At 31.6% G+C, this 25,834-nt stretch overlaps 1 protein-coding gene across 1 annotated transcript; it reads left to right on the top strand.

Annotated features, from left to right (window-relative positions):
* Window positions 1–1,338: 1,338 nt before the first annotated feature.
* On the top strand, window positions 1,339–15,713 carry LOC106465795 (hypoxanthine-guanine phosphoribosyltransferase-like). The gene is made up of 8 exons (XM_013926031.2): window positions 1,339–1,734; window positions 2,372–2,478; window positions 5,093–5,279; window positions 9,133–9,198; window positions 10,439–10,539; window positions 12,219–12,265; window positions 13,670–13,746; window positions 14,508–15,713. Exons 1-8 carry the CDS (start codon window positions 1,711–1,713, stop codon window positions 14,574–14,576), a joined length of 678 nt encoding a protein of 225 aa, XP_013781485.1. The 5' UTR covers window positions 1,339–1,710; the 3' UTR covers window positions 14,577–15,713.
* The last annotated feature ends 10,121 nt before the right edge of the window (window positions 15,714–25,834 follow it).

A 25,834-nucleotide genomic window follows, 5' to 3' on the forward strand; every position in this document is an offset into this window, starting at 1 on the left:
AAAAAAAAAAAAGATGAGATAAGCGATTTTGAAACTGATTGTTGGCTGCCACACGAAAACGTTTCAATTGTCCTTTGCATAGAAGGTTAAAAGAAAGAAGTGAATCTGAATTTGTCTTTTTTTAAAATAGAAATGGTCTTCAATTTGTCGATTTTAATAAATAATAGCCCCCCCCCAACAGTGGTACAGCGGTATGTCTGCGGACTTATAACGCTAGAAACCGGGTTTCGATACCCGTGGTGAGTAGAGCACAGATAGCCTATTGTGTAGCTTTGTGCTTAACAACAACCTATTACATAATAAGGAAAGTCATACGCATTCATTTAAGAAATTAAAACATTAAAAATGTTTAAACTTTTCTTTTTCTTTTTTTCTGTCAAGTTATAAATCTTTAATTTTTAATTACGAAGGAAATGCCAGAACAAAAGTTTCATAGATATTTTCGGTTGTTTATGAATCTCCCCTTACATATTGTATTGCAAATACAGGTGTTACAGGTGTGATACTGCAATATTTGCAACTCTCTGTGATTTAAGTTGACAAGAAAAAACAAAACACCTTTGAAATCTACAGTTTAACACTACCCACTAGCTATTTATTTATAGTCCTTTTTTCATTTAAATTACCCAGTAACACAGAATTAAAGATCACTGAACGTTTTGTGGGAAGTCTAATAGTAGGAAAAATATCACAGTAAAATGATTAAACCGAATTTCTTGAAGATAAACATTTCGGACAGTCAAAAATCACCATATAATATTTTCCTAGAACCAGTAATACATTGAAATATTATGCGTATCACATTATATTCAAAAAAGTATTACTAGTTTCATGATTAGTGCACAATTTACTCTAGTGATAATATGATTTTGATTATTCTTTAAAAAACGATTTACTCATTCCCTATAATTTATGTCACTTACAAATACAAGTTTCTGGGTGCTAAAGTGTTCGTGAGGCTCTGAGTATATGGCCATGTAGATGTATATATTGAACGAAAACCTTGAAAACATCTGTTGTTCAATTATTATTTTTCATTAATATTGCCGTTCCTGTTCTCTTTATTCATTTTTCAGGGCATTTGTTTTCTTTACTCTAGAATTGATATTTTTATAGTAAGGCAAAATAATAGGAATATAAATTAGTAAAATAAGAAATAACGAAAAATACTACATAAAAATAGTATTATTTCACTTTAACACTTATAATTAAAAATGACTAAGAACAACCAGGGTTGCAAATTATACAAATACAATAATCAGAAATAATGAACAAAAATGACAATAGGTGGCTTTGACTAAAGCCGATACAGTACAAATTTGTTGGGTATTAAACTACTACTACTAGTCATGACATAAGATATAGGTGTAGGGAAAGTTTATGCCAGTCACAGTATTCTGCATGCAATTCGTAGATGAGTGGCGAATAATGGGTGTTCAATACAGAAGACAGTTTTGAAGTATATACTGTAAGTTATTTGAGTCACGCAAAGGAAAAGAAAATTGATTTGAGATAGTCATATGACTATAATAAGTAGCACGCCATTCATCTCCAGATTCACCACGTGCGAAACTGTTGTGTGTATATCCTCAACTTTAAAGTATAGAAGTAGACGTGAATAGTAGAGAACAGAAATAACGTTCTCCTGCAGGTTGCGGATACTAGGACGAGACAGCGTTAAAACATAAATTGAATTTGAAGTTGGAGGCCATGACGGGAAATTCGTGTATCGTGGTATTTATGATTTTTGTTATTCCAAGTTAAATTACTGGAGTACCGTAAATACAGAATCGTATACAATTGTGTATAGCATTAATAAAATCACTCCTAGTGTGGCGTGCAGTTATATTTATCTATGAGTATGACAGTAAAGTTAACACTGGTATATGTTGTTAGTGGTAACAGGTAAGTAAATTTTTCTAAGTGGGACTTTGTTTTCTTATGTAACATTAGTGAAAAACTTGTGCTCGGTAGCAGTATGTTTTGCATTTACATTAATCATTAATTTATAAGTACTTAGTAAAACTGAGTTAAAATCTCTGAAACTGTTTTATCTTGAAGTTGAAAAAAGAAGAGTTAGAAGGGATCTGATTGAGAAGTAAGATTGTTAAGAGAATTAATAGTGTTGTTGCATCATCTTTTTTCATATATAATGGTAAGAATAGTAGGACTATGGGATACAAATATAAAGTTTGATAGGTAAGGAATCATTTTCAGCTAAGACAGTTTTATTTTCAAACAGGGTGGTTGTCCTTCTGAATGAGTTGCCTTCAGATATGGTAGTTACACTACAGTAAATTTACAGGAGTTTAAGGGAAAGATTGATAAATATTTTATGATTTAAATGCCAACAGTATTTTTTTATTCTCAGCTCCCTGATGATTACAAAGGATATAATCTGGAGTTTTTTTGTGTCCCTCGTCATTATGAAGATTCCCTAGAATCTATCTTAATTCCCAGTGGATTAATTCAAGACAGGTTTGTGTTATTAGAACATTATTCAAATTATTTCCATTAACTTCTTGAGGCAAATTACATTTAACCTCTGTTATAGTCATTCAAAATGAAAAGAAAGTTGAAAAAATATCAATACCACAATCTAAACTGATACATTTGTAAACACATTTCAAATCCATTATTACTTTCAAATATAGAATTAATTATGATACGGAAGTTAGTGGCCACTGCATGTGTTTTGTCATAGGTGTAGTCATGAGTAAATGCTAAGGGTACTTAAAGAGTAACATTCCGAGTATTTTAATGCAGCAATTAGATGTACATGTAATGATAGTGTATGCTAAGATATAAATCGGACAACAGCTTTCATTAAAAAAAATAATCACACATGTTTTATTTCAGTAAAAGATTTAAAAGTAGAATGTTTAAGTACTGACAATTTTTTTTTGTAAACTACCAAAGATGTAATCAAGAATTCTTTTGTGCCCTTAATCAGTATGTATGTGTGTGTATGTTATGTAATTGCTAATAGGACTGACACTAATGAACTTCAGATGACTGTAAATTGTAACTTGGTTCATGGTTAGATACCAGAAGTACTTATAATTCCTATCTAATATTTATTTCATTTAAATTTTTTTTCTTTAAGTATTTGACAAAATTAACCCAGTTTTTGTAGCTTGCTTAATGAGGTATTTTTTTATTTATGTCAGTTACATGCTGATAAATTTGACAGCAGTATAGCCATACTATTTTCCAATGTTGCCAGAGAAAAGAAAATTTCAGCACATGTATCCAAAGGAAAAAACTGTGGTGGATCTTTGTCAGGCCTCACTATAATGAACTCTGTGGTTATGTAAAATAATACCTTTCTAAAAGTCTGTTGTCATATTTGTGACATATCTTTCTTGATTATTCACAGTTACTGTGTTTTCTAAGGACAAGAGAAAGTTATACGACATATTTGGATTACTGTGTCGTTTGCCAAAATTACCAAAAGAAGCAATAAAAGAAAATTTAATTTAACTCTTCTAACTCGTTTGCTCTCCCACCCAAATTTTTTTAAATAGTTCAAATTAACAACATATTCTACATCTTTATGCAAACCATTTCACTAATTTATACCTCTTTATAACTATAACTAATTTTTTGTGCTTCATAAAAAAAAAAAAAATCTAATTTTTTGTCTCTCTTCTTAGCTTAAATTTCTTAAAAGTAGTGTCATTTTAGTAGCTAGATCATTTTTACATTCTTTCCTATATGGAGATCTCTTTCCTGAAGCCAAAACTCTGCATATCATTCTTATTAAGGCCTCTCCAGAGTCTTGTATATGGTTACTGTAATAGTATTACTTTAAAATTCAAAACTTTTATATAGAGTTTTTATATATATACATATCTGTTTTTACTTCAACTAAACACTCAGTTAAGGATTTTACACTTTTTTCAAGCCTAAATCCTTGTCCTTTTTTGTTCTTTCAAAAACTTTCCTTTTGCGTTAAGAAGTCAGAAATTTCCAATTTTACATATTCAATGTGTATTATGTTACTGTAGATCTGATATTTCTTTCACTTATAATTAAACATCCATTTGTAAAATGATTAAAAACCCAGAGCAGTAAACAACACATTTTTTTTCTAAGCACAGCCAGTATTTGCTCATAAGGTTTAGCATTTAGTGAGATATTTTTTTCATGTCAGTTACATGCTCTGATAAATTATTTGACATCAGTTTAAGCATGTCTTGCACTACCCAAAAGAAAAGGTAGCTCAGAAAGTTCCTTATTAGAAGTTGACTACCATGCTAAATCTGCCAAATATCCTTATCATCTGATTTCAGAATTTTTAGTCATATCAAGAATTTGTATACTGTATTTTTTTGAAAGTTTTCTACTGGTATAGACACAGTTGTTTGTTGTATGTAATACAATTAGATAAATGTAATTATGTTTCAAAATTAAAAGTCTCTTTATTTGATGTTACAGAATGTTAACACCAAGACAAGTATTTCTCAACCACCAGTATATGGACTTGCACTGGTCTGTCACCAACCACCTTGACAGTTCATGGGGTTTTTCACAAAAACTGACAGAATATTCGATTGTAAATCATAATGATTTTTTGTTGTACTTGGTATCGAAAAGGTTAGGAAACACTGACTTAGACAGTGACTAAATCTACCAATAGAGAGAGTAAATGACAGAATTATGTGTGTTTACTTTGTTAAGGAAAGAAAAGTGTAACAGGTTATAAGTATATAAAGGTTAAAACCATTTTCATGCATACAGTGATGTTTATTAAGGTTTTGCCACTTTTCTCGATTTTCAGTTGTTTGGGCATTAACAGTAATACTACTGCTTAAAAATTAAATTTGTGTTAGAGGGCAAACCAACTGTGAAGTGAAATCTTGTATTTGAAAAGTATATTTTTGAAACAATTCTCATTGTTGGTGTTGATTATTTTAAAAGTATTTTGCATATCTATATGTGTGTACATTATAAGTACATGAAGCATCTCTGTTAAAATCATTAAACTTGTAGCACAAATGATTTGAAAACACAAAGGCAGTGATCTAGAACAAAATTCCAAACATTGAAAATTTGTTAGTGTAGAAAAAAGTTTTTGCTTTTGGTTTAGAATTGAAAGACTGGCTCGAGATATTGCAACTAATCTTGGAAGAGAACCATTTGCAGCACTCTGCGTACTGAAGGGCGGTTACAAGTTTCTTGCAGATCTTCTGGAAAAAATTAAACAGTGTTATCGCTTTAGTGCCGTAAATTCTGTTCCATTTTCTGTAGATTTCATTCGTTTGCAGAGTTACGAGGTAAGAAATTGTTTTTTATATCATCCAATCTATTTAGAGTTCCTTAATTACTAAATAAGTTATGAGTGATTTGCCATCTTATTAGCAGCCTCCTTATTGTTTCCTCTATATAGTTTCTATTTTATGTTGTTTTGTATCATTAATGATGTTTCAGCATATTTATATCTGTAAATAACCTTTGAATGATTATAACTGTCATCAATCACGTGACATTAAATACTAATTTTACTTTTTAATTGATCTTAAGAGTACCAGTGAACATATGATATTATCTTGTACATTTTGACATTGGGTGACATTCTGAAATATTCCATTAAGTGTAGTTCCTGTCACTGTTGACATTATGCTCTTTTCCATGGCACAGACATAGAGATGATGAATTAACAGTTTACCATTGATGCTAAATTGTTATATTGACTTGGAAACCTGTTTAAATGCACATCGTTGGAAATCAAAAATGATATCAGGTCATCTTCCTCCATCTGTGATCAAGGTCCATCTTTAATAGTATAACACAAAACAGAGTAAACCTTTACCCATCAATCTCAGACTAACAAGATATATTCTAACCTTACCAATAATCTCAGACTAACAAGATATATTCTAACCTTACCAATAATCCCAGGCCCACAGTGAACCCTAACTGTACTCTTGCAACACACACAGATGCACATAATGCCATCTACATGACCCCTTAATTGGTTAACAGTATAAAAAAATCATATTATGGTGTTAAGAAGTATCTTTACCAGAGTTTGAACTGAGAACCTTTTCTTTAGATAATTTTTTTAAGACTAATGCTCTACTAACTGAACTTCATGAACTGTGATCCAAGTCTTAAGGAAATATGTGAAACTTCTCATCCTGTCTATTGCAATCAGTGGTGAGTTAACTCATTATGTAAGTGACAGCACTGTCATTTTATGTTTTGCTTGTCATATGCTTCTTTGGCCTTTCTTGTGCCATTATTATTGAAACTTTGTCATCTGGCTATTTAATTTAATAGTTTATGGTGTCTTTTTTTTATGGAATGATTCTTTTAGTGCTGTATTTCCATGTGTTATTTACTTGTAAAGACTGTTATTATAAGCATTTGTTCATGTTTTTTCCATTAATAATTTTTATATCATTGACTTAATACATGGTCTGATTCACTACTTTCTGGTTTCCTCTACATCTGGCAAGTGTTCACAATTGGTTTGTTCACTTTCAAGGTGGTCTTTTTACCTTTTACTTTTGAAAGATTGTATTCTTATTTGGTGTGTTTCTAGTCTCCTTATTTTTTTCAAGCTTTTCCTATTTTCTGTTCGTCATTCCTTTTGAACTGTATTTTATCTAAACTTTTCCAATACATCATGACAGGTCCCATCCTAGAAGAGAAGATATAATACCATTCTCTTCCTAGTTTCTCTTGAATGTTCCAAACTCCTTTTGAGCATCAAAACTACTCTGCCTCCCAGTAGCACAGCGGTATGTCTGCGGACCTACAACACTAGAAACCGGGTTTCGATACCTGTGGTGGGCAGAGCACAGATAGCCCATTGTGTAGATTTGTGCATAAATCCTAAGAAACTAAAACTAGTCTTTTCTTCTTCATTTTAAACAATAGTTATTTCACTGTTCTGTCAACTTGTACATGCAATGTAAATTCTTATTGTTCCCTTGTCTTTCAATTAAACTGCTAAAGAAATAATAAGACATTGTAGCAAAAAAACAATAAATAAATCAAAAAAACAACTTTCTTTTGAAGTTTGCAAATTGTGAAAATACACTTACATTCACCAAATACTTAACAACAAACTGTCAGTTTTATATGAACATACATTGCATATCATTTGTTCACTGCCATTAGTAAAGTTTTAAGCAGATTTTAAGAATAATCAAGAATAAAGGGAATAAATATCCAGTAAAAAAATTGTTGTACACTGTCTCTGTAAAATCTAAAATATTTATTTACTGAATGTAAAAGCTTAAGACAAGTAGAAAAGTCATATGTGTAGTTGTAGTTTAGATCAATTCAGTCCAATCAATTCTTTTCAAGTTCATCTGTTACTTTTTGAATTATTTGTGTGTATGTGTGTGTGTGTGTTTTAAGATATTCATCTGATGGAAAAATAATGTACCTTCACATAATGAAACTGTTTCATTTGTACTTGGCTGATGCAAAAAGATGTTTCATTCTTTTTTCTATTTCAGCCATGTAGTTGATATTGTGACATTTGTAGGTATTCTTTTTTTTTTGTTCTACTCATGTTATCTATCTTTGGAAGTTGATATCTGTTTTAGTTTCACAATTTCATATGAAGTGATCAAATTTTCAATTTTTTTTGTACAGGAGTATGATTTCTCTAATAGTTTAAAAATAGAGACATTTACCTGTACATCTAAAACTGTTTGTACATGTATTTAGTCTGTACTAAAGACATGCATTATTACTAATTATAAATAATTACAGGTATACAGTATACAAACTTAGTGATACTAACATGAATAGTATTTTACAGCCAGTCATTTATTTTCATCATATACAAATATTTAAATGGCTTTAAACTGAGATACTATTAGTACAATCTTAAAAACAAATATTGGTTCAGGATAGTCTGTATGTAAGCTATACTTGTGTGTGTCTGTATATGTTAAAAAGTGTTCTTATAGTGTGTTAAAAATTTTGCACAGTTGATATCTTTCTCTTCATAATTGTTAATGATTGATCTTACAATGTTGCTATTTCTCCTTATCTATTGTGAAATTACTCTATTTTGTACAAGGTTCATACGTAGCATTTAATTTTTTACTACTTGTCTTTCAAACAATGCATTTGATATGTTGTGATATGTGTAAAACGAAAAGACATTTGACTTAATGATTAAAGGTAGTTGTTGAAAACATACAAAGCCATAAGCAAGGAAGAAAACTTATTGATTTTTACGTGTTTACTACTCTAACCTAACTTAGTGAAAATAAATGCTGTTACGCCACCAGTTGCCATTTGTTAGTGTCAGAATTACTCGTTTCATTTTCTTAAAACCTTATTCTTGTTTAATATCACTTGTTTTGGTAATATCTTTGAATGAACACTTAAATGAAGAGTTTATCACCTGCACTGTCTTAACACTGAACACTTAACTGAAGAGTTTATCACCTGCACTGTCTGACACTGAACACTTAACTGAAGAGTTTATCACCTGCACTGTCTGACACTGAACACTTAACTGAAGAGTTTATCACCTGCACTGTCTTAACACTGAACACTTAACTGAAGAGTTTATCACTTGCACTGTCTGAACACTGAACACTTAACTGAAGAGTTTATCACCTGCACTGTTTGAACATTTAACTGAAGAGTTTATCACCTGCACTGTCGTAACACTGAACACTTAACTAAAGAGTTTATCACCTGCACTGTCTGAACACTTAACTGAAGAGTTTATCACCTGCACTGTCTGAACACTGAACATTTAACTAAAGAGATTATCACCTGCACTGTCTAACACTGAAAATGTAAGACAATACAGTAATTGGAAAATCATTTTGTCAAAAGAATAACCAGTGCTTCTAAAAGAAATTGAATTTAAGATATTTGTTTCCATAAGTAAATAAATAGTACAGAATAAAAGTAAACCTCACAGAGGGCATTAAACATTTTATCAGGTTGTTAGTTTTTCACATTACATGTTCCTTGGTGTGCTCGTTTTCTTTTTTGTCCCAGTTACCATCTTTGTCATTACTAACATAGATTTCATAAAAAAAACAACTAATGTTTAACCCTTATTTACTTTAATGATAACAACTGCTTTATGATACATTCTTTAGGTCATTTAAACATTTTATGTAATTATTTTTTACACTTCAGGATGATCACTCTACAGGAAAAGTGAAGGTTCTTGGGGTGGATGGATTATCTTTCCTTCAAAACAAGGCATAGTATATGTATTTAATGTTTTTGAGAAGAAAAAAATTATACTTTTACATCTATAAATATCTTGTATACAGAATTAGTTAGTTCTAATAAAAAGAACAGTATAAATTATTGGCACATATTTTTGGCTTTCAATTTTGTAATTATTACTTTGATCATAATTTAATTTTATGGTTCAGTACTTTTAAAATGTTTAAACAAGTGGGAATCCTCAATAGCAGCAGCTATAATTAGATCTCAAATTGGTCAAGAAATGGAACTGTGAGCTAATAGTTTGTACTTGAAAAAAAAACAGCCATTCTATAAGCCGCTATGCCGCAGCTAAAAATTTCAAATTCAGATTAAAAATGTTGTTCTTGTATATGTAGAGTGTAGACATAAACAAAATCATGGTGTAATTTTAATAATTTCTTTTATATAAGTTTTTCAAACAGTGTAATGAGTACTAAAATTTTAAATTGATAAAAAAACAACATTCATTTAAAAATTGAAGTCTGATGACTTTGTTAATTACCATAAGTGATTTTCCTTGCAAAATCTTAAGTTATTACACTTTTGAATATTTTGAATCTTATGATGTCTCAAGTTTTCTACAAACCAATAAAACTGCTGTTACACAATTGTAACGTTACACTCATCACAGCTTTAATTACTATATTGGCCTTATTATAGCGATCTCAAATATTTTCTCATTTTCAGAAATCATGGGAAAGAAAAAATTGAGTGTCGTAATTCCCTATTTTTGGGTCTGTATAAAATTGACACTATAACTGAACAGCCTGCAGATGGATTAGTTGCAAAAATTAATTATAACCTTGAGTGAACATCTGGCGTGCATGTGTAGACAGATGCTATCTGGACATTCAGGAATGTGAAAGGCTAGAGTAGGGGGAAGGGGCCTGTAGTCAGCCACAATTATAAGGCAACTATGACTTTTACAGCCTAAATATTAATAAAAAAAACATGGCTTTATAATCGGGCCAATATGGTAATACGTGCAGATTCAGATTTTGATATTTATCATTAGAACTTTTAACTGCAAAGAGAATATTACTCTGAATCATTAAAAAAAATCTGTTCCAAAATATTTTTTTTTTATAGAATCACGCATAAAATAGCAAGTAAAATCTTTCTGAGACCCTACTGGTTTTATCACAAAATAATGATAAAAATGAGGTTTATTTAAATAGATATGCATCTAAAAGTACATCAATGTTCTTTTTAATGTGTAATATTGCAGAATGTGCTTGTAGTAGAAGACATTATTGATACTGGGAAGACAATGCAAGTTTTGTTGGAAATTTTGGAGAAGGAGAAACCCAAGTCAGTCAAAGTTGCAAGGTATGCATTTAAATACTTCTTGTTAAATTTATTTCTTGTTTCAATAAATGTAAAATTTACACAAGAATTTTAAAATTACATCTTGTGCTATGTGGAGTAATGAATTTTGAAAAGACAGTAATGTGAGGGTCCAGTGATGAAATTAATATTTTGCTCCCATCAACCACCTATAACAACACATGTTTTATTATATAGAAGTTAATTTTTGTTTGGTAGTGTATATTATACTCAAAAGGAAACTTCAACACTTGTCACATGAACTGGCCCGGCATCTTAAAGTAGATAGAAAAGAAGAATCATGCTGGAAAGGATTAGGTTGTTTTGAATAGACAAAACAATGATGTTTGGTACTATTTTTGAGGTCTAGGTCACTGTACCAGACTCGTGATCTGATCCAAGACCATGACAGCCAACATGAAGAAGTTAACTAGTAAATATAAAGTAAAACGATGTAGCAATGAAATGTTTTAGATGTGATTGTGAATGTGATGGCTTAAGTTTAGCAATTAAGCTAAACCATTGGTCCAGGTTGATGAAGGAATAACTTATCCAAAGATATTCCAATCAACTTGACATACCAGCTGAATTTTAACAGAGAAACATAAAAAGAGGGCACAGTAGTATCGTTATCTTCAAAAATGGGATGGGAATCATGTATATGGAATCATTAGATTCAATATTTTGTGAAACTAATGACACAGTAAAGTCCAAACGTGCAGCATTGAAGTTGAAACACATCCACAGTGCATAGCAAGATGATTTCATTAGTGATTTGGAAATTTAAAAAATGCCATTTCTGCAATGAAGAGTAAATATGACAAAGATGGTATAATGCCCATTATGGTACCACCATAGTATAATCCACATACATTTCATCATGTTATATTTTCATTATTAATTAGTTGTTGTTTTTTTTCATTCATTTTAGAAGTTGTACCAAGTTTCATTCATCGAGAACTATTAATTAATTCTAAATCACCAGTTTTTGGATTGACCCTTGATCCTCCTAGACTCAGTATTAAAAGATGCTGGGCTGGCTTGTGTGGCAGGTGTTAAAAATGAGTTAAAGAGACATAATTCATTCATGTTTATTCTTGGCTTAATGTGCTTTTACTTGAAGATTAACAGAATGTGTTCCATTTCACAATGTAATATAATGTTTTATCAAACTGAAATGTTGAATGTCTCACGGTTACAACATAGATATAATAAAACAAAAAATGTTTGAGCAATGAATGTTATACAAGTAAGTAGATTTTATATGGTGTTTACTATGATATGTTGCCTTATATTTGAAAATCTAAAAAGGATTTACTTTATATACTTTATTAAAAATTGCTTTATAAGATTGATATTATTGACTGTGTAATGAAATATTTTTGATTTAAATGCAAGCTTTGCAGTGCAGTAAAAACTATACCTTGCATTTAATATTTTAGTATTATATTACTGAACTCTATCATTGGAAGATAAATAAGAAAATCCTTTTTTATGAACCTGTGTGTGTCTTATTATTCTCATTTCATTAAAAATCAAAACTATGAAGCTATAAACAATTATTCTTTTAAATGGTTTGTCCATTTTACAGATTCGTGTTTTTGCTACATGATTGGAGGGTTACAAGTTTCGTTTTTTATATAAATTGTAGATATTTTAGTTTTCTATCTTTATATTTTTAGTTTGTTTATGAAGAGAACAACTGTGAGCTCAGGATTTCGACCAGATTGTAAGCATTGTAATATGTTCTATCATTATCTTATGTTAGCTTTTTTTTTGCACTCTGTCTTTTACCCTTTTTTAAGTACTTGCGATATTCTTTCCATATCACAGACAGAAAATTCTTAAAAGATTCTTATTAAAGTACCTAAAAATTAGAGCATTAATAATAAAAATTAAGATTAAATAAATGTAATTGATTGTTGGGTATTGTATCTCATTAATTTTTGTAACTGTGATTATAAGACTGACCTTTAGGCTTGATGGTTGTTTGATGTACTGTTTTAATTGTGCAAGCAGTGATATAAGGTTTAAAGTGGAATTATTATTGTAGTTCTTTCTATAGGAATTTTCTTGTAACCTTTACATATAGTGATACAAGTAAACTTTTCAATTAGATCTGACTCACAACAAATGTTTTAGGTAAACATACATGTTAGAAAATTAGACTTTTGTAAATTTAGTGGGGTATTATTTCAGTATTCAAGTGTCATATAGTTATATACGAAATTGTCTTTGTTCCATATGAACTTATACTGCTAGAATGAAATTGTTTTTATGGTCAGTGTAAAATTATGAATTTGTTACTTATTCTCAATGGCTCAAGGATTTTGAACTTTTACAAACCAAGAGGGTGGAAGTGATATTGAGTTCACTGCCCACCAAGGGGGCCCAAGAGAGTGACAAAACATTTGTACAAAATGTATCAACTAGATACAGAATGTTTAAGTGAACATTAACTGCACCTTTCCATGATAGTTCTCAGTGGCTCTGAATGTTATTGTGACAGTGAAATTGCTTAACTTTGTGTTAACTGATAGATACATATGTTTTGAATTGAGATTGAATATATTTTTGTGCTAGCTTTCTTACAGTTTGTTCCATTTAATTAAATATGTTGTTCACGTCCAAGTATTTTCCAGTATTAAATACTTGTCATGTTTTTAATAAATCGATACAAAATAAGTGACTGCGAGGGTGGTATTATGAACAAAAACACACTTCAGAAAACAAACAAAATATTTGAAAACAGGATGTACCCAACTTTGGAAGACTTATTGATATTAAAAAGTATGACTAAGTCAAATAGAGCTACCAAATGTAGTGACATGGATATAACAATGTGGTGAAACTCCAAAACCATTTTCCTAGAACATATTCAACCCTCTGTATACAGTTTAAAATCAGGTAACTTTCATCAACAACTGTTTCATGTTGTACTTAACAGCTAGGGGTCTTTCAAATCACCATTAATTAATGACACTTTTGTCAATAAAAGGAAGTATGCATGACATTTGCTGATATTCTTATAATAACCAAATTTTTTAAATAAAAAACATTGAGACGATCGTGAGCCGAAAAAGAAAAAGAAGCTTCTAATTATGATTATTTGTTGTTTTATTTATGTATACAGATGTTGGTTTTGAAATTCCAAATAAATTTATTGTTGGGTATGCCTTGGACTACAATGAATATTTTCGAGATTTGAATGTAAGTTGATTTTTTTTCAATTTTGTGATCTATGTTTGTATTCTGTTATGCCACCTATACATGTTGTCCTTTCTTTTGTTAAAAAGTTATATCCTCATCAAATTGTTGAGAGCTGTGAAGTTGAACAATATATTATTCTATTTATCATAAGTCTAATGCAGTGTACAGAAAATATAAAACTAATTTTAAAATATTTTTGTAAAATTGGGTATAATCATATTTGGCAACCTTATGTGTTACTTTGGCATGTTGTTATGGGAGTTATCTTTAACACCAAGTGACTGTTAATTACCAAGAAACTGTTAAATTTATGAACAAGAATATAATTTCTCATAAATAAAAAATAAAAGAATAAATTTTTATATATAGGACCAGTTAGGAGTCATTTTTGTTGCTAGTATAAAAATGAGACATTTGTGTGATGAGACATTTCAAAACTTTTTCAAATGTAGATATGATTAATTTGTAAATAAGTATGAAATTCAGTAGATTTGAATTAATAATTGCTTATTAATTGTTACTAATATAATATATAATGGTAATTGTGAGATAGAAAACAATTCACCTGTGCTGTATCATAAGGATTAAACATTAATGCTTTTTGGTTGATATATTTATTATTAATTACAGTAGTAATCTTATGAAACGTAATATTCACATAGTACGTGGTATCGAAAAGCTTTATTGTTAGTCTTTTTTTTTATATAATGCATATAAGGTTACTTTTTGTGAAAAAAAAAATTTCTTTTTTTGTGTTACAGCATGTATGTGTCATTAATGAGCATGGGAAAGAAAAATACTCCAAGAAGAATTGCAAACTGTCATCGTAAGCAATGGGAACAAGTGATCGACGTGATCACTTCACTTTTAAGACTTAATCTAACAATAAACAGTTATTTCTGATTTTCTCTATAATCTATAAATAACAGTTTCAAAAATATCTCGAAATTTTGTCATCCTGACATGTTCTTCACATTTTCTCTTGTTATATAAAATATTTGTTAAGAGTAAAAATTCTCTTCAACTCATCCAAAATAACTTATTAATCATCATTACAAAATGTAAGCTGTGTAATACATTATAAAAGTAATACAAAGCCAAACCAAGCCTCTTTATTTTAATTAAACTAGGGGTAGAAAAACAAGTTTAATATTTTATTTTGTTTTAAAAACTGTGCTGCTGTTTTTTGTATAAAATGATGCCTTGGTTACAAGTCCTCAGTAATGTAAAAGATGTTGGTAATACATAAACATTACAATGTAAATTATTTGCACTTAGATAAAGCTTGGCTTTTCTGATGACTTCTGATGCTTTTTACAGTGCATGTTTTTAGCATTGTAAGTTCTGCCTTAACTGCAATTTGTCAACATATGTTTGAACAGGAGAATTTTTGTTTAATTAATTATATGTTTGGTTGAAACTAGTTATAGTATAGCAACATAAGAATTTCTGCATACAGAAGATGACTACTGTATTAAAAATAATTATAGTAATTACATGTGCTTAAGAATGAAACTAGTTATAGTATAGCAACATAAGAATTTCTGCATACAGAAGATGACTACTGTATTAAAAATAATTATAGTAATTACATGTGCTTAAGAATGAAGTTCCAATTGATAATAGAATAAGACTTAAAAAACATGTTTTTCTAACTTTAGTATATAACAGTGTCTACAGGCCTTTACTAAAAATCATCAAAGTTATGAAAAGGAGATGTCTATTTGTAGAAATTGCATTGTATTAGCTGTGATAAATTAAATATTAAGGAATATTGGTGTGCAAATGGAGCACCTTGCTGTGAAAGTCACTCGATAAACGTTTGTTGTTCTTCAATATAAAGAATTTTTAAAAACTTGTTGGAAGCAAAGAGATTTGATAAGAAATATATTACCACATATTTTGTAGAGTGAAATTAAACTCATTATGGGATATGTAATGCTGATCTTGTGTGAATATCTGCTATTAAGAATAGTTCTTGTTTATTATTGAGATGTTAAAAAAAATGTTGTAGCAATTTATTGCAACTTAACCAGTGATTATTTTTCAAACTTCTGTTAAAGTTATGTTAGTGTAATGTCAGAGAAAAATTATTATTTTGTTATGTAGTGTGAGTAGTTAATTTCATTTAATAGAAATTTCCACTCATATTCAAGCAGTTTGATAACTGCATTATTAAAGTTTAAAGAAGGTTGTACGAATTATACATTAGTCTAGGTTTTAGCAATATCTAATTCTAGACAGCCAAAAAAAAATATCTTGCTCACAGAGAACACTTAGAGTAGACTTCAGTTGAACTTTCTGATATATCCCTATTTTTGTTAAAGAATATTTAAAAAAAGACAAGTTGCACAGTTGTTTGAGACATTCATATCTTTTGTATGAGCCACAGTAAAACTACATGAGATTCTATGCACATGTGAAACCTGTATGAGTGTCGAATGGTAATTATTTTAAGAATGTTTCCTACTAATGTTCTTTAGTGTTGTACACCTATATTCATTAGCCACTGCTACTAAAAATACAATATTCAGATAAACTTTAGATATAAATATTTCAGTAACTTATCATATTTATTTTCATATATGAAGTAATTAGTTAAACTATACCACACATTTAACTTTTGTAGATCATATCATACATGTACATATATTGGACATAAATCTTTTATTCAGTTGCTTTAGTTTAACCAATGTTTTTAAATACAGCCCAAGAGTTTACAAGTTTGTGAGTTACACCTTTATATTATTTTCAATAATTTGCAAGATAATCCATGGAGTTACATATTGCAGGAGTAATATCTCACTATAAACCTTTCCTAAGAATTGTTTCGTACTAATTCTGAATTATTTAATGTCACTAATTTGTTAAAGGTAACACATAGTACAAGCTGACACAAGTTAAACTGATTATTACTGTAGTATGTGTGTGACACCAAGAATTATTTTGACCCTTATATTGAATTTTGGGCTCAAAAAAAAAGTGGGGGTGGAGTATAAATGTTTGACTGATATTTTTGTTTTAGTTATTTGATAATACTAAGAAAGAGAAATTCTCACTAAGTTTCAGAAAGAAGTGTTTGCGACTTTATATTTTCTCTAGTATATTAAATACTAGTGAAATGTTAAAAATTTAATAAAAACCAATATGTAGATGCAGGAATTTCTTTTTCAGTTTACATAATTTCAAAGGTTTACAGGAGTGTTTTTATATAAAAGTAAAGTTTCTTTAAAATAAGATTTTGCTTCGGAGTTGATTATTTTAAGCACAACCTCTTTAAGTGAACCAATCTACAGATAAAACCGATTTATGTTTCATCTTTACATAATGTTCATTCCAATTCCAAAAGTTTTTTTGTGCTCCTCAACTAAGCTGTACATTATTAATATTATGTAGACTTGTAGTATTTTTCTAAAGACAGAAAATGATAAAGTAAGTGCAATAAATTATATAAAAACATTACGTTTCATGATATTTTGTAACTTAAATCTGCAACAAAAAGAAACTATTACGTGGTTGTTTTTCTACAGCTTATCAAGTTAGATAAGGCTTTGTTTAGTTTGTATTTTAGTGAGAATCAAATTTAATCCTTTGGTTTATTTGTTATACATTCAGTTTTAAATTATTTAAATAAAACGTTATTAAAATGTTGGTAACAGTGATCTCTCTTGAAACTAGCGTGTGTTTATTGTTCAATACAGAAGTTTGATATTTAAGACAATTATAAAATGAATTAATATTATTATTTTAAAATTTGCAATTTAAATTGCGAAAGCTGGCGAAGCCTTAGAAACCATTAGGCCTAAAATTTATGAAATGTTATTTTACACTCACTTGTCATATTGAATCCGCAATGGGGAAATTGAGAGGAATGTAGAAAAATAAAACTATAGGCTTAATGGTCTTTAATTCTTCGCAAGCTTTGGGTGTTGAAATCTTAATAACAATATTCATTAACTGTATAATATACAAGATGGTTATAAAAAGAACCTCATATTTATTTTGAAACCTTTTAGTTATAGGAGAACTAAATTTTATCAGATGTACGTTAAATTTTTTAAGATTTGTTCAGGAAATTATGGACATTTTAATGAATGTTTGCAAAACTATAACATGTTTTCTGTATCCTCAATATCATTCTTAATCAGCATGCTAATGTATTAAGTTGCAAATAAGAAAGACCGTCACTCTTATAGCGCGCTCATGGCCCAGAAGTGCATAGCGCGTTTTTGCGGAAGCGATTCGCGAATCATTCTTTGATTTGCAACCCGTACACGCCGACCACTAGGCTTCACCCGGCTCTGAAGATCCCAAGTTTTATGTAATATGTGAGTGGCCCTCTTGTTAATATTTTAATGCCTCCCTCTCCCGCTCCCCACTTTTCAATTTTTAACCACAATTTCAATGGAATTGTTTGAAACGTTTGATAAAATTCTACAAATAAGAACGAATGTTACATTTAGTCACGTTTATCAAGGTATGTGTACAGCTGCGCCCTCTCGTGAGGATGGGCCACCAAGTGAACGTATGTTACTGTTTCTAAAGCAATAAACAGCGTGTAGCTTGAAGATTGTGTTTTTAGCGTCATATAATCATGATGCCCTAAAACTAACCATTCTTTTACTCTAAAAAAAAAAGTTCATATTTTCTGAATAATATACACATTTGTTTTTCTTATATAAAATCTTGGATCTGTGAAACCTACTATTTTTATGGTGTGCACAGAAATAAATGAAAACTACTGTTCAAGCTTTCACCTAGTGCTACGGTATCACACACACACACACACAGATCTAATCCAGGGACTTGTAACTCTCAATCAGTTGATAGTTTATGCTTTCTCGCTCAGTGTCCCGGTAGGTTGAGATCCACACGCCGTGAATTTGACGACAGCTGCAATTGTAGTTTCATCCAATGCTTTTGGTTGCAATACGTGTATTTGATTCACGCTGCAATGAAAACAACAAACAAAAAGTAGAGTGAGGTAAGTTATAAAAGCCATATCTTTTGAGACAGAAATCGTGTATTAATGGTATGTCATTGTTTCTATAGCATAAAACAAAACAACGAAAAACACTTAAGTTATATGGAACGTAAACATGAAATTTGGGAAAATCGACTTACAAAATAGATGACGAAAACTGATCTTAACCTTTTGTCACATAACCTATATAACCGAACGTAAGTAAATTCAAAATGAACCGTGATTACAGTACGTCGAGCTAGAATTTGCATTTCTATGTTAGTTTTAGTAGTTTAATATCTAAAAACAAAACGCTGACAAAGTTACAGTACGAGTACCATACTTGTGATTATGTGAATAAACGGGTCATTAAAGAGAGATAGGTGAGCGAATTTAGCTATTTTAGTTTCTTAGTCTCAAAATTTTAGTGGGGGGGGGGGGGTTTCGTGGATTTTTAAAATTCAAATGACTGTTTGTGTCTTGCAATTGTTTTTTACCGCATAGTTGATTTCAACCGGTTTTAGTAAAACATGTCACCTGGTGGTTCGTGTCGGCAGGCAAAGAATTGAGAATTATAAAAAATATGGTAAATTAATATTTTTTTTAAGTTGGCTTACGCTATATGTTAGAAATTAGTTATGAAGACTCTTAAATTATGCAGTTGCACCAGTATTTTCATGTCATGATGACCCAGTAGTTAGCTTGTCGGGTCTGCAGATCTACAAATTCAGGATTCGCGTCCCGTTGTCGCAAAACCGCCATTCGCAGTTTGTACCGCTAGTATGCTATAATAGTGACGGTGAAATCGTACTACTTGGTGAAACAAGAGCTGTCAGTAGGTGCTGTTGACTAGCTGTCTTCCCTCTAACAATTCAATAGGTTTGGTTGGTTTGAATTTCGCTCAAAGATACACGAGAGCTATCTGCGCTTGCCGTCCCAAATTTAGCAGTGAAAGACTAGAGGGAAGGCAGCTAGTCATCACCATCCACCGCCAACTCATGGGCTACTCTTTATCAACGAATAGTGGGATTGACCGCAACATTGTAACGCCCTCACGGCTGAAATGGGCGAGCAACATTGGTGGGAGGGGGGATTCGAACTCGCGACCCTGAGATTGCGAGTCGAGCACCCTGACTACCTGGCCATGCCGGGCTTCCAATTCAAAAGGTAGCCCTCGTGTAGCTTTGCTGAGAATTCTCAAACAAACGCATCTTTATACTGCGGTCGTCTCATTCTCGTGTTATGCCATTCACTTTATGAATATGTTTTCAAATGTCTCACATTCTACTTCTTTTAAAACTGACGAAACTATATGTTGTCTCTTAGTTCTAACTAAAAGCCTTAGAGCAGTATGCTATTGTTTAAAAATTTTCGTCTGTTCCACGTGATTATACAAGTACACGAAATTAGTGTGGCACATAGACTAACAAAGAACCAAGGTTTGGTACTGTAGATCAAACGCTGCCCACACATCAGATATTTAAATGTAGGACAATTAACTTTTGGACCTATATAATTGTATTTGTGCCACTAGCTTATATTTGAATGAACCATATAATATTTCATGCTAATATTGTGCGATTAGCCAAATACAAAACCAAGTTTAAAATCTGAATTTGCGGTAATAATTTTGGTGATTCAAGTCAAATATAAACTCCGTGATTTACGTTGAGACTATGTACTCTAACTGTTTATATATTTGAGATAAAACTTTACTACGGATGGACTTTGGTTGGTAGTAGGTTGTGGTCGTTGTTGTAATCTCCCATATTATTTTTGGCATCCATTTTCCTTTGTTTGCCAATCCCCCGTGGCACAGCAGTATCTCTACGGACTTGCAACGCTAGAAACTAAGATCCCGTGGTGGGCAGAGCACAGATAGCCCATTGTGTAGCTTCGTGCTTCACTCAAACAAATAAAATTCCTCTGTTTGGCCGGCCATAGATAGATCATCGGAACAAAAAGTCAAGAACTAAAAATCAAGTGATTCATAAAGTTGAAACACGATTTATTCACGACACGTCAAAGAAATGGATTGTTTAGTGGTTACATAGGCCAATTTTAAAGGATAATGTTAATCGTTATGATTAGGCAAAATTCCGTAAAGTTATGAACCCGTGATATATTTTCAGACATTGTTGTAAATCAGTCGGAAAGACAGTAAACTTAATCTTTGATTTATGTAGATATTTGGAGACTATAAATTTATTTATATCGTTGACTGTTAATTTTTAAGACCAAATGTTATTAACAAGCGTAATTCAAAACCTGTCTTGTGATATAATCTTTTCCCGTCTCTATAATACACGTATAAACACTCAAACTTTAATTTAAATAAAAAGCCAAACAAACGCATAAGCGAAAAGACGTTGATTAAATTTATTTCACAAGCACATTCTGTTGACTGCGCGTGTCAGGTTTTGATGTTTTTAATAACCATCGTTTCGTTCGAACATTTGTTTATGTATGGTTTCTGAGTCTTCTTTGCCTAATAACTTCAAGGGCTAGTGACTGATGACGTTTCACATAAGCTCGTTTTAGTGTCATAAGCGGCAGTTAATTAAGTTAGAATATTGTTATCTCGTCCACATCGAGTGTCATTTAGTGTGTAAAAATAGAGTTCGTTTGTTTTAGCAAATGATAAGTTAATTAAATGTAAATTCTAGGTTAGAAAATTTACTCTGCCTTATCCGAGTTTTAACTTTTATGTTGGTAAGTATATCGGGTCGTTCAGAAGGCCATTGACGGGCAGATTCAGAGATGGAAACGTATTGGTATGAACTGAGGTGTTATGGGCTTGTCCTGTAGCAATACAGGGTAGTCCAAATAACCTTTCCTATTTTAAAATTGAATAAATAAATAACTAAAGAAATACAACCACGCAGTTTTCAATATCTTGTAGCCCAACTCAACAGTTTTTATTGTTTTATATTTCACTTCACTGTTGCCCCGTAAAATGGCAACCGCGCAAGAAAAGGCTCAGTGGTCGGGGTAAGTCATTCTTTGTCCTCCACGTTCGCCAGACATCACTCCACGAAACTTTTTGCTTTGGGGGTATGTTAAGGACATCGTGTATGGCACACCTATATTAAACATCAAGGAGCTAAAGACCAGGACAACAGATGCCATCACCATTTTAACTGTGAGCATATTGCAGTGAACGTGGACTGAAATCGAATATCGGTCAGACGTGCTTTCATTAATATGGCCTTTAAATCAACTATTTTAATCCAAAATCGCTTCACAACAACAATAACAAAACTTACAGGGATAAATATGGATGAGGTAAACACCATAAGAGTATTACGAAATTCAGCAATTGTGTTCAAACTGTTGCCGAAATGTGACGGGTGTCAGTAAGTCAGCTTCATTGTTAGCATGAGTTATTCTTGGTTTGCCTGCACAATGTCTATGAATAAATGAAGCTGAAGTACACAGCTGCTGGCACACATATCCTATCATCTGATACAAAAGAAGACGTTCATCTGGTCACCAATTGGCATTCAATCTAGCAACAACGTGGGCATTGTGGTGACACTTTTTATACAATAGAACTATGCTAAACTGTTGTTCAACTGAATATTGTGCCATTATTGACACGATTTGGGAGAAGCTCGGCAGTATGCATGTGTGCTGCCTTATAATATGGCTTTTATTTTAATAAAAAAAAGACTGACTGGTGAATTCCACAAGAAAGGTTTAAGGTAGACCACTATTATTGTAACACCATTATAATGGAATAACCTTTCGTATAATGGTTGACTGGTCTTTGGTTATGTTTAATCGCTGGGTAACCCAATTTTTTATTTATTTACTTATTATTATTAAATCGCTGACCACAGAATTAAGATACCTCGTAGAGGTATGTATACATAGCGAAATACACAATTTCTAATCAACTACGTTGAATGGGTGTAATATATATCATGTGCCCATAAGCAACAGTGACAATTTAAAAATATTAATTGTTTCGCAGTTTTTTGGAACAATTCCCGAGCTACAACAAAAGGTATTCAGTTGAATACTTTATACCTCAAACTTCCCTTTTTTATCTTGTTAGTAAAAAATTGTACTGACATCACAGAACCACCAAAATATTGGACTTTGGTTATCTCCTTTGCATCATATTTTCCAACATATGTGATGAGAAACAAACAACAGATTAGAGTTTGTCATAAATAGTTTTACATGCTCAAAAACTACCTGTGTACGATTTTTTTGGGCAACGTTTCGGTTTTTACGCTGAGATCTGGTATGAACTGATAAAATCTCTCGGCAATGTTTGGGCAAAGTTTTGGTTTCCATAGAAACTAGCCGTGGGCAGTTTTTGGACAATGTTTCGTTTTTCATGTCTGTATCTTGTATGAACAGAAACTACTCATGGAAATTTTTGGTGGCAACGTTTCGCTTTTTATACCGATACCATGTATGGACAAACTATTCATGGGCATTTTTGAACAATGTACCTGTTTTCGATGCTGACGACATTCGAGAGACCTAAAGAAAGCAAAAAGGCTGCAACATTATCCGAAAGCCGCTCATATGTAACATGTCCATTTCTTAACCTTGAAGAAGTTCCGAATCCGGAGACAAAAACTTTGTTCAAACATCCGTTCACGGGTAAATTACTGTCCATATCAATGCCTGACATACTGATGTTAAACCAGGTGAGTTTTCGTTACTACGAACATATTTTGAGCACTGCAATTCCAATAGACTGCGTTCAAGCTAAAATTATAAACGTTTGTACAAATGGACTGAAATGGGAACCAGGTTTCATAACATTTTGTTAGTTACTACTAAGTTTCCTTGCGAAATAGAAATTAAGTTCAAGGCATTATATGACCAATTTCAAAAGATGAAAAGCCTTAACTTTTTATCCAGGTTTCTCATTTAAACCCATGTCAACATTGCCTCTTCTCTTGACTTTGTTTTACAGAGTGAAGTTGTCATAAAGGCAACGAACTGGGAATTATCTACTTGAACAGCGCCTTATACGCACGTGAGCTAAACGACCAGATTAGAGAATCCGGTGTAGCTGTCCCTAATTTTGAATAACTGATTAGTGGCAAGGCATTCAATTCGCGGTGCTTATCGCCACAAGGGCTTTGCCATTCTCTAATTTTCTTTGAGCCGAATAGCGTGTTCAACGGCATCCCCCACCCCCACCCCAGTGGCACAGCGGTATATCTGCGGACTTACAATGGTAGAAACCGGGTTTCGATACCCGTGGTGGGCAGAGCACAGGTAACCCATTGTGTAGCTTTGTTCTTAACTACAAACAAATCAACGGCATCATGTTTTGAACCCTGGACTCTTCGATCTCCCGTACAGTACACTAAACTAATTTCTCATTAACATTAAGAACTAAAATGTAATGAAATATATAAGTATACGTGTAAGTATGATGAGTTAATGCTTAGTAGTTGGCGTTATTATAGTTTTTTGCAGCAACGTTAACTTAGCATATGCAATACCATTCTTTATCACGTGTTCCTGTATAACTGTTTTCACATCTGATACTGCGAATTATCCCCCAGTGCGACATTGGTATGTTTTCGTACTTAAGCGCTAAAATCCGGGGTTCGATTCTCCGCGGTGGCCCATTTTGGCTTTGCTCTAAAACAACAAACAAATACTGAGTAGTTGTAAATATCGATAAACGTAAGTTACTTTTTCAGGCTTAAATAACATTATGGACCGAAACAATAAATAATCCCAGAATTATTTTAAAAATTCATCCTTGTTTCTAATCGAGAAGAAATCATAATGACATACGTTATCTGAAAATAGGAGTGCAAGGATTGAGATGAATTTTGCGCCTGAGGCGCCAAGAGAGAAAAGAAGACATTTTAATAAAAAGTTCATAATCGTTGTAGTAGAGTTGACCAGATTTGAATAAACTATTTATAGCCGTTTTTCTATACACTTCTAAAACAATAATAATAATATGAAGAACAAATGGTTGAATTTTGTCTAAGAATCGGAAAATCACCTTTTTTTGCTATTATCAATATTTTAGCAGCCTTAGCCATTGCCTGTTGTTTCAAGAACAAGTCTGCTTTTTAATGTGGTTTTTGCTGGTATGTTCTATTAAAATTGTTGTGAAGTTCCTGGGCGAACCCTATTATGAATCACTATAATGGTTAATGATATTCCTGTGTTTCTGTAAACTACTTGTACCTGATGATTACATAATTTGGTCGAAAGGTTTTACATTTAAATTAAGTTTTCTTCATTACCCATTCAAGTCGTTTCCAAGCTTTTATTTTCTAAAAAGTGGGTTCCTCATCATCCAATTTAAATAGACATGACTAAGTTAAGTAAAGTGCGAGTAAAAGGTGGAGTGACGTCATGTTTACAATAAATACACTACTATGACAACAAGGAAATATTTTGGTTAGCTTTGAAAGAAATGTTGCAGATGTGACTAATTTCTGTTGCGCAATAGGACAGGAATAAATACGGAAGTGTAAATGATAGATATAAAGAGGTTAGAAAGTTTTAAAAAAAATTAACACTTAATTAATTAAGTTAGAAAGTGAAATGGATATTGTTAATGTAAAATAAATATGACACGAAAATCGATTAGCAAAAAAACAATTAGCAGAAAGGACTAAATAAATAAGAAATTAGTTCATCAAGCGAAAGCTATAAAATATTTGTCTTCTCAACCTACTGGAATCCATATCCGCCTAATGTTATCTAACAAGTTCGAACGTAAGGCTGACACCCAAGTCATTTTACAACATGCCTGACTCGTGTTTCAGTAACCTCAAACGTCTGGAATCCATATCTAGCTAATGTTATCTAACAAGTACGAACGTAAGGCTTACACTCAAGTCATTGTACAAAAGGCCTAACTCGTGTTTCAGTAACCTCAAACGTCTGGAATCCATATCTAGCTAATGTTATCTAACAAGTACGAACGTAAGGCTTCCATCCAAGTCATTGTACAATAGGCCTAACTCGTGTTTCACTAACTTCAAACGTCTGGAATCCATATCTGGCTAATGTTATCTAACAAGTACGAATGTAAGGCTCACACCCAAGTCATTGTAAAATAGGCCTAACTCGTGTTTCAGTAACCTCAAACGTCTGAAATCCATATCTGGCTAATGTTAT

This window comes from Limulus polyphemus, unplaced genomic scaffold (genome assembly GCF_000517525.1).
Source record: "Limulus polyphemus unplaced genomic scaffold, Limulus_polyphemus-2.1.2 Scaffold70, whole genome shotgun sequence".
Classification (NCBI taxonomy): domain Eukaryota; kingdom Metazoa; phylum Arthropoda; class Merostomata; order Xiphosura; family Limulidae; genus Limulus; species Limulus polyphemus.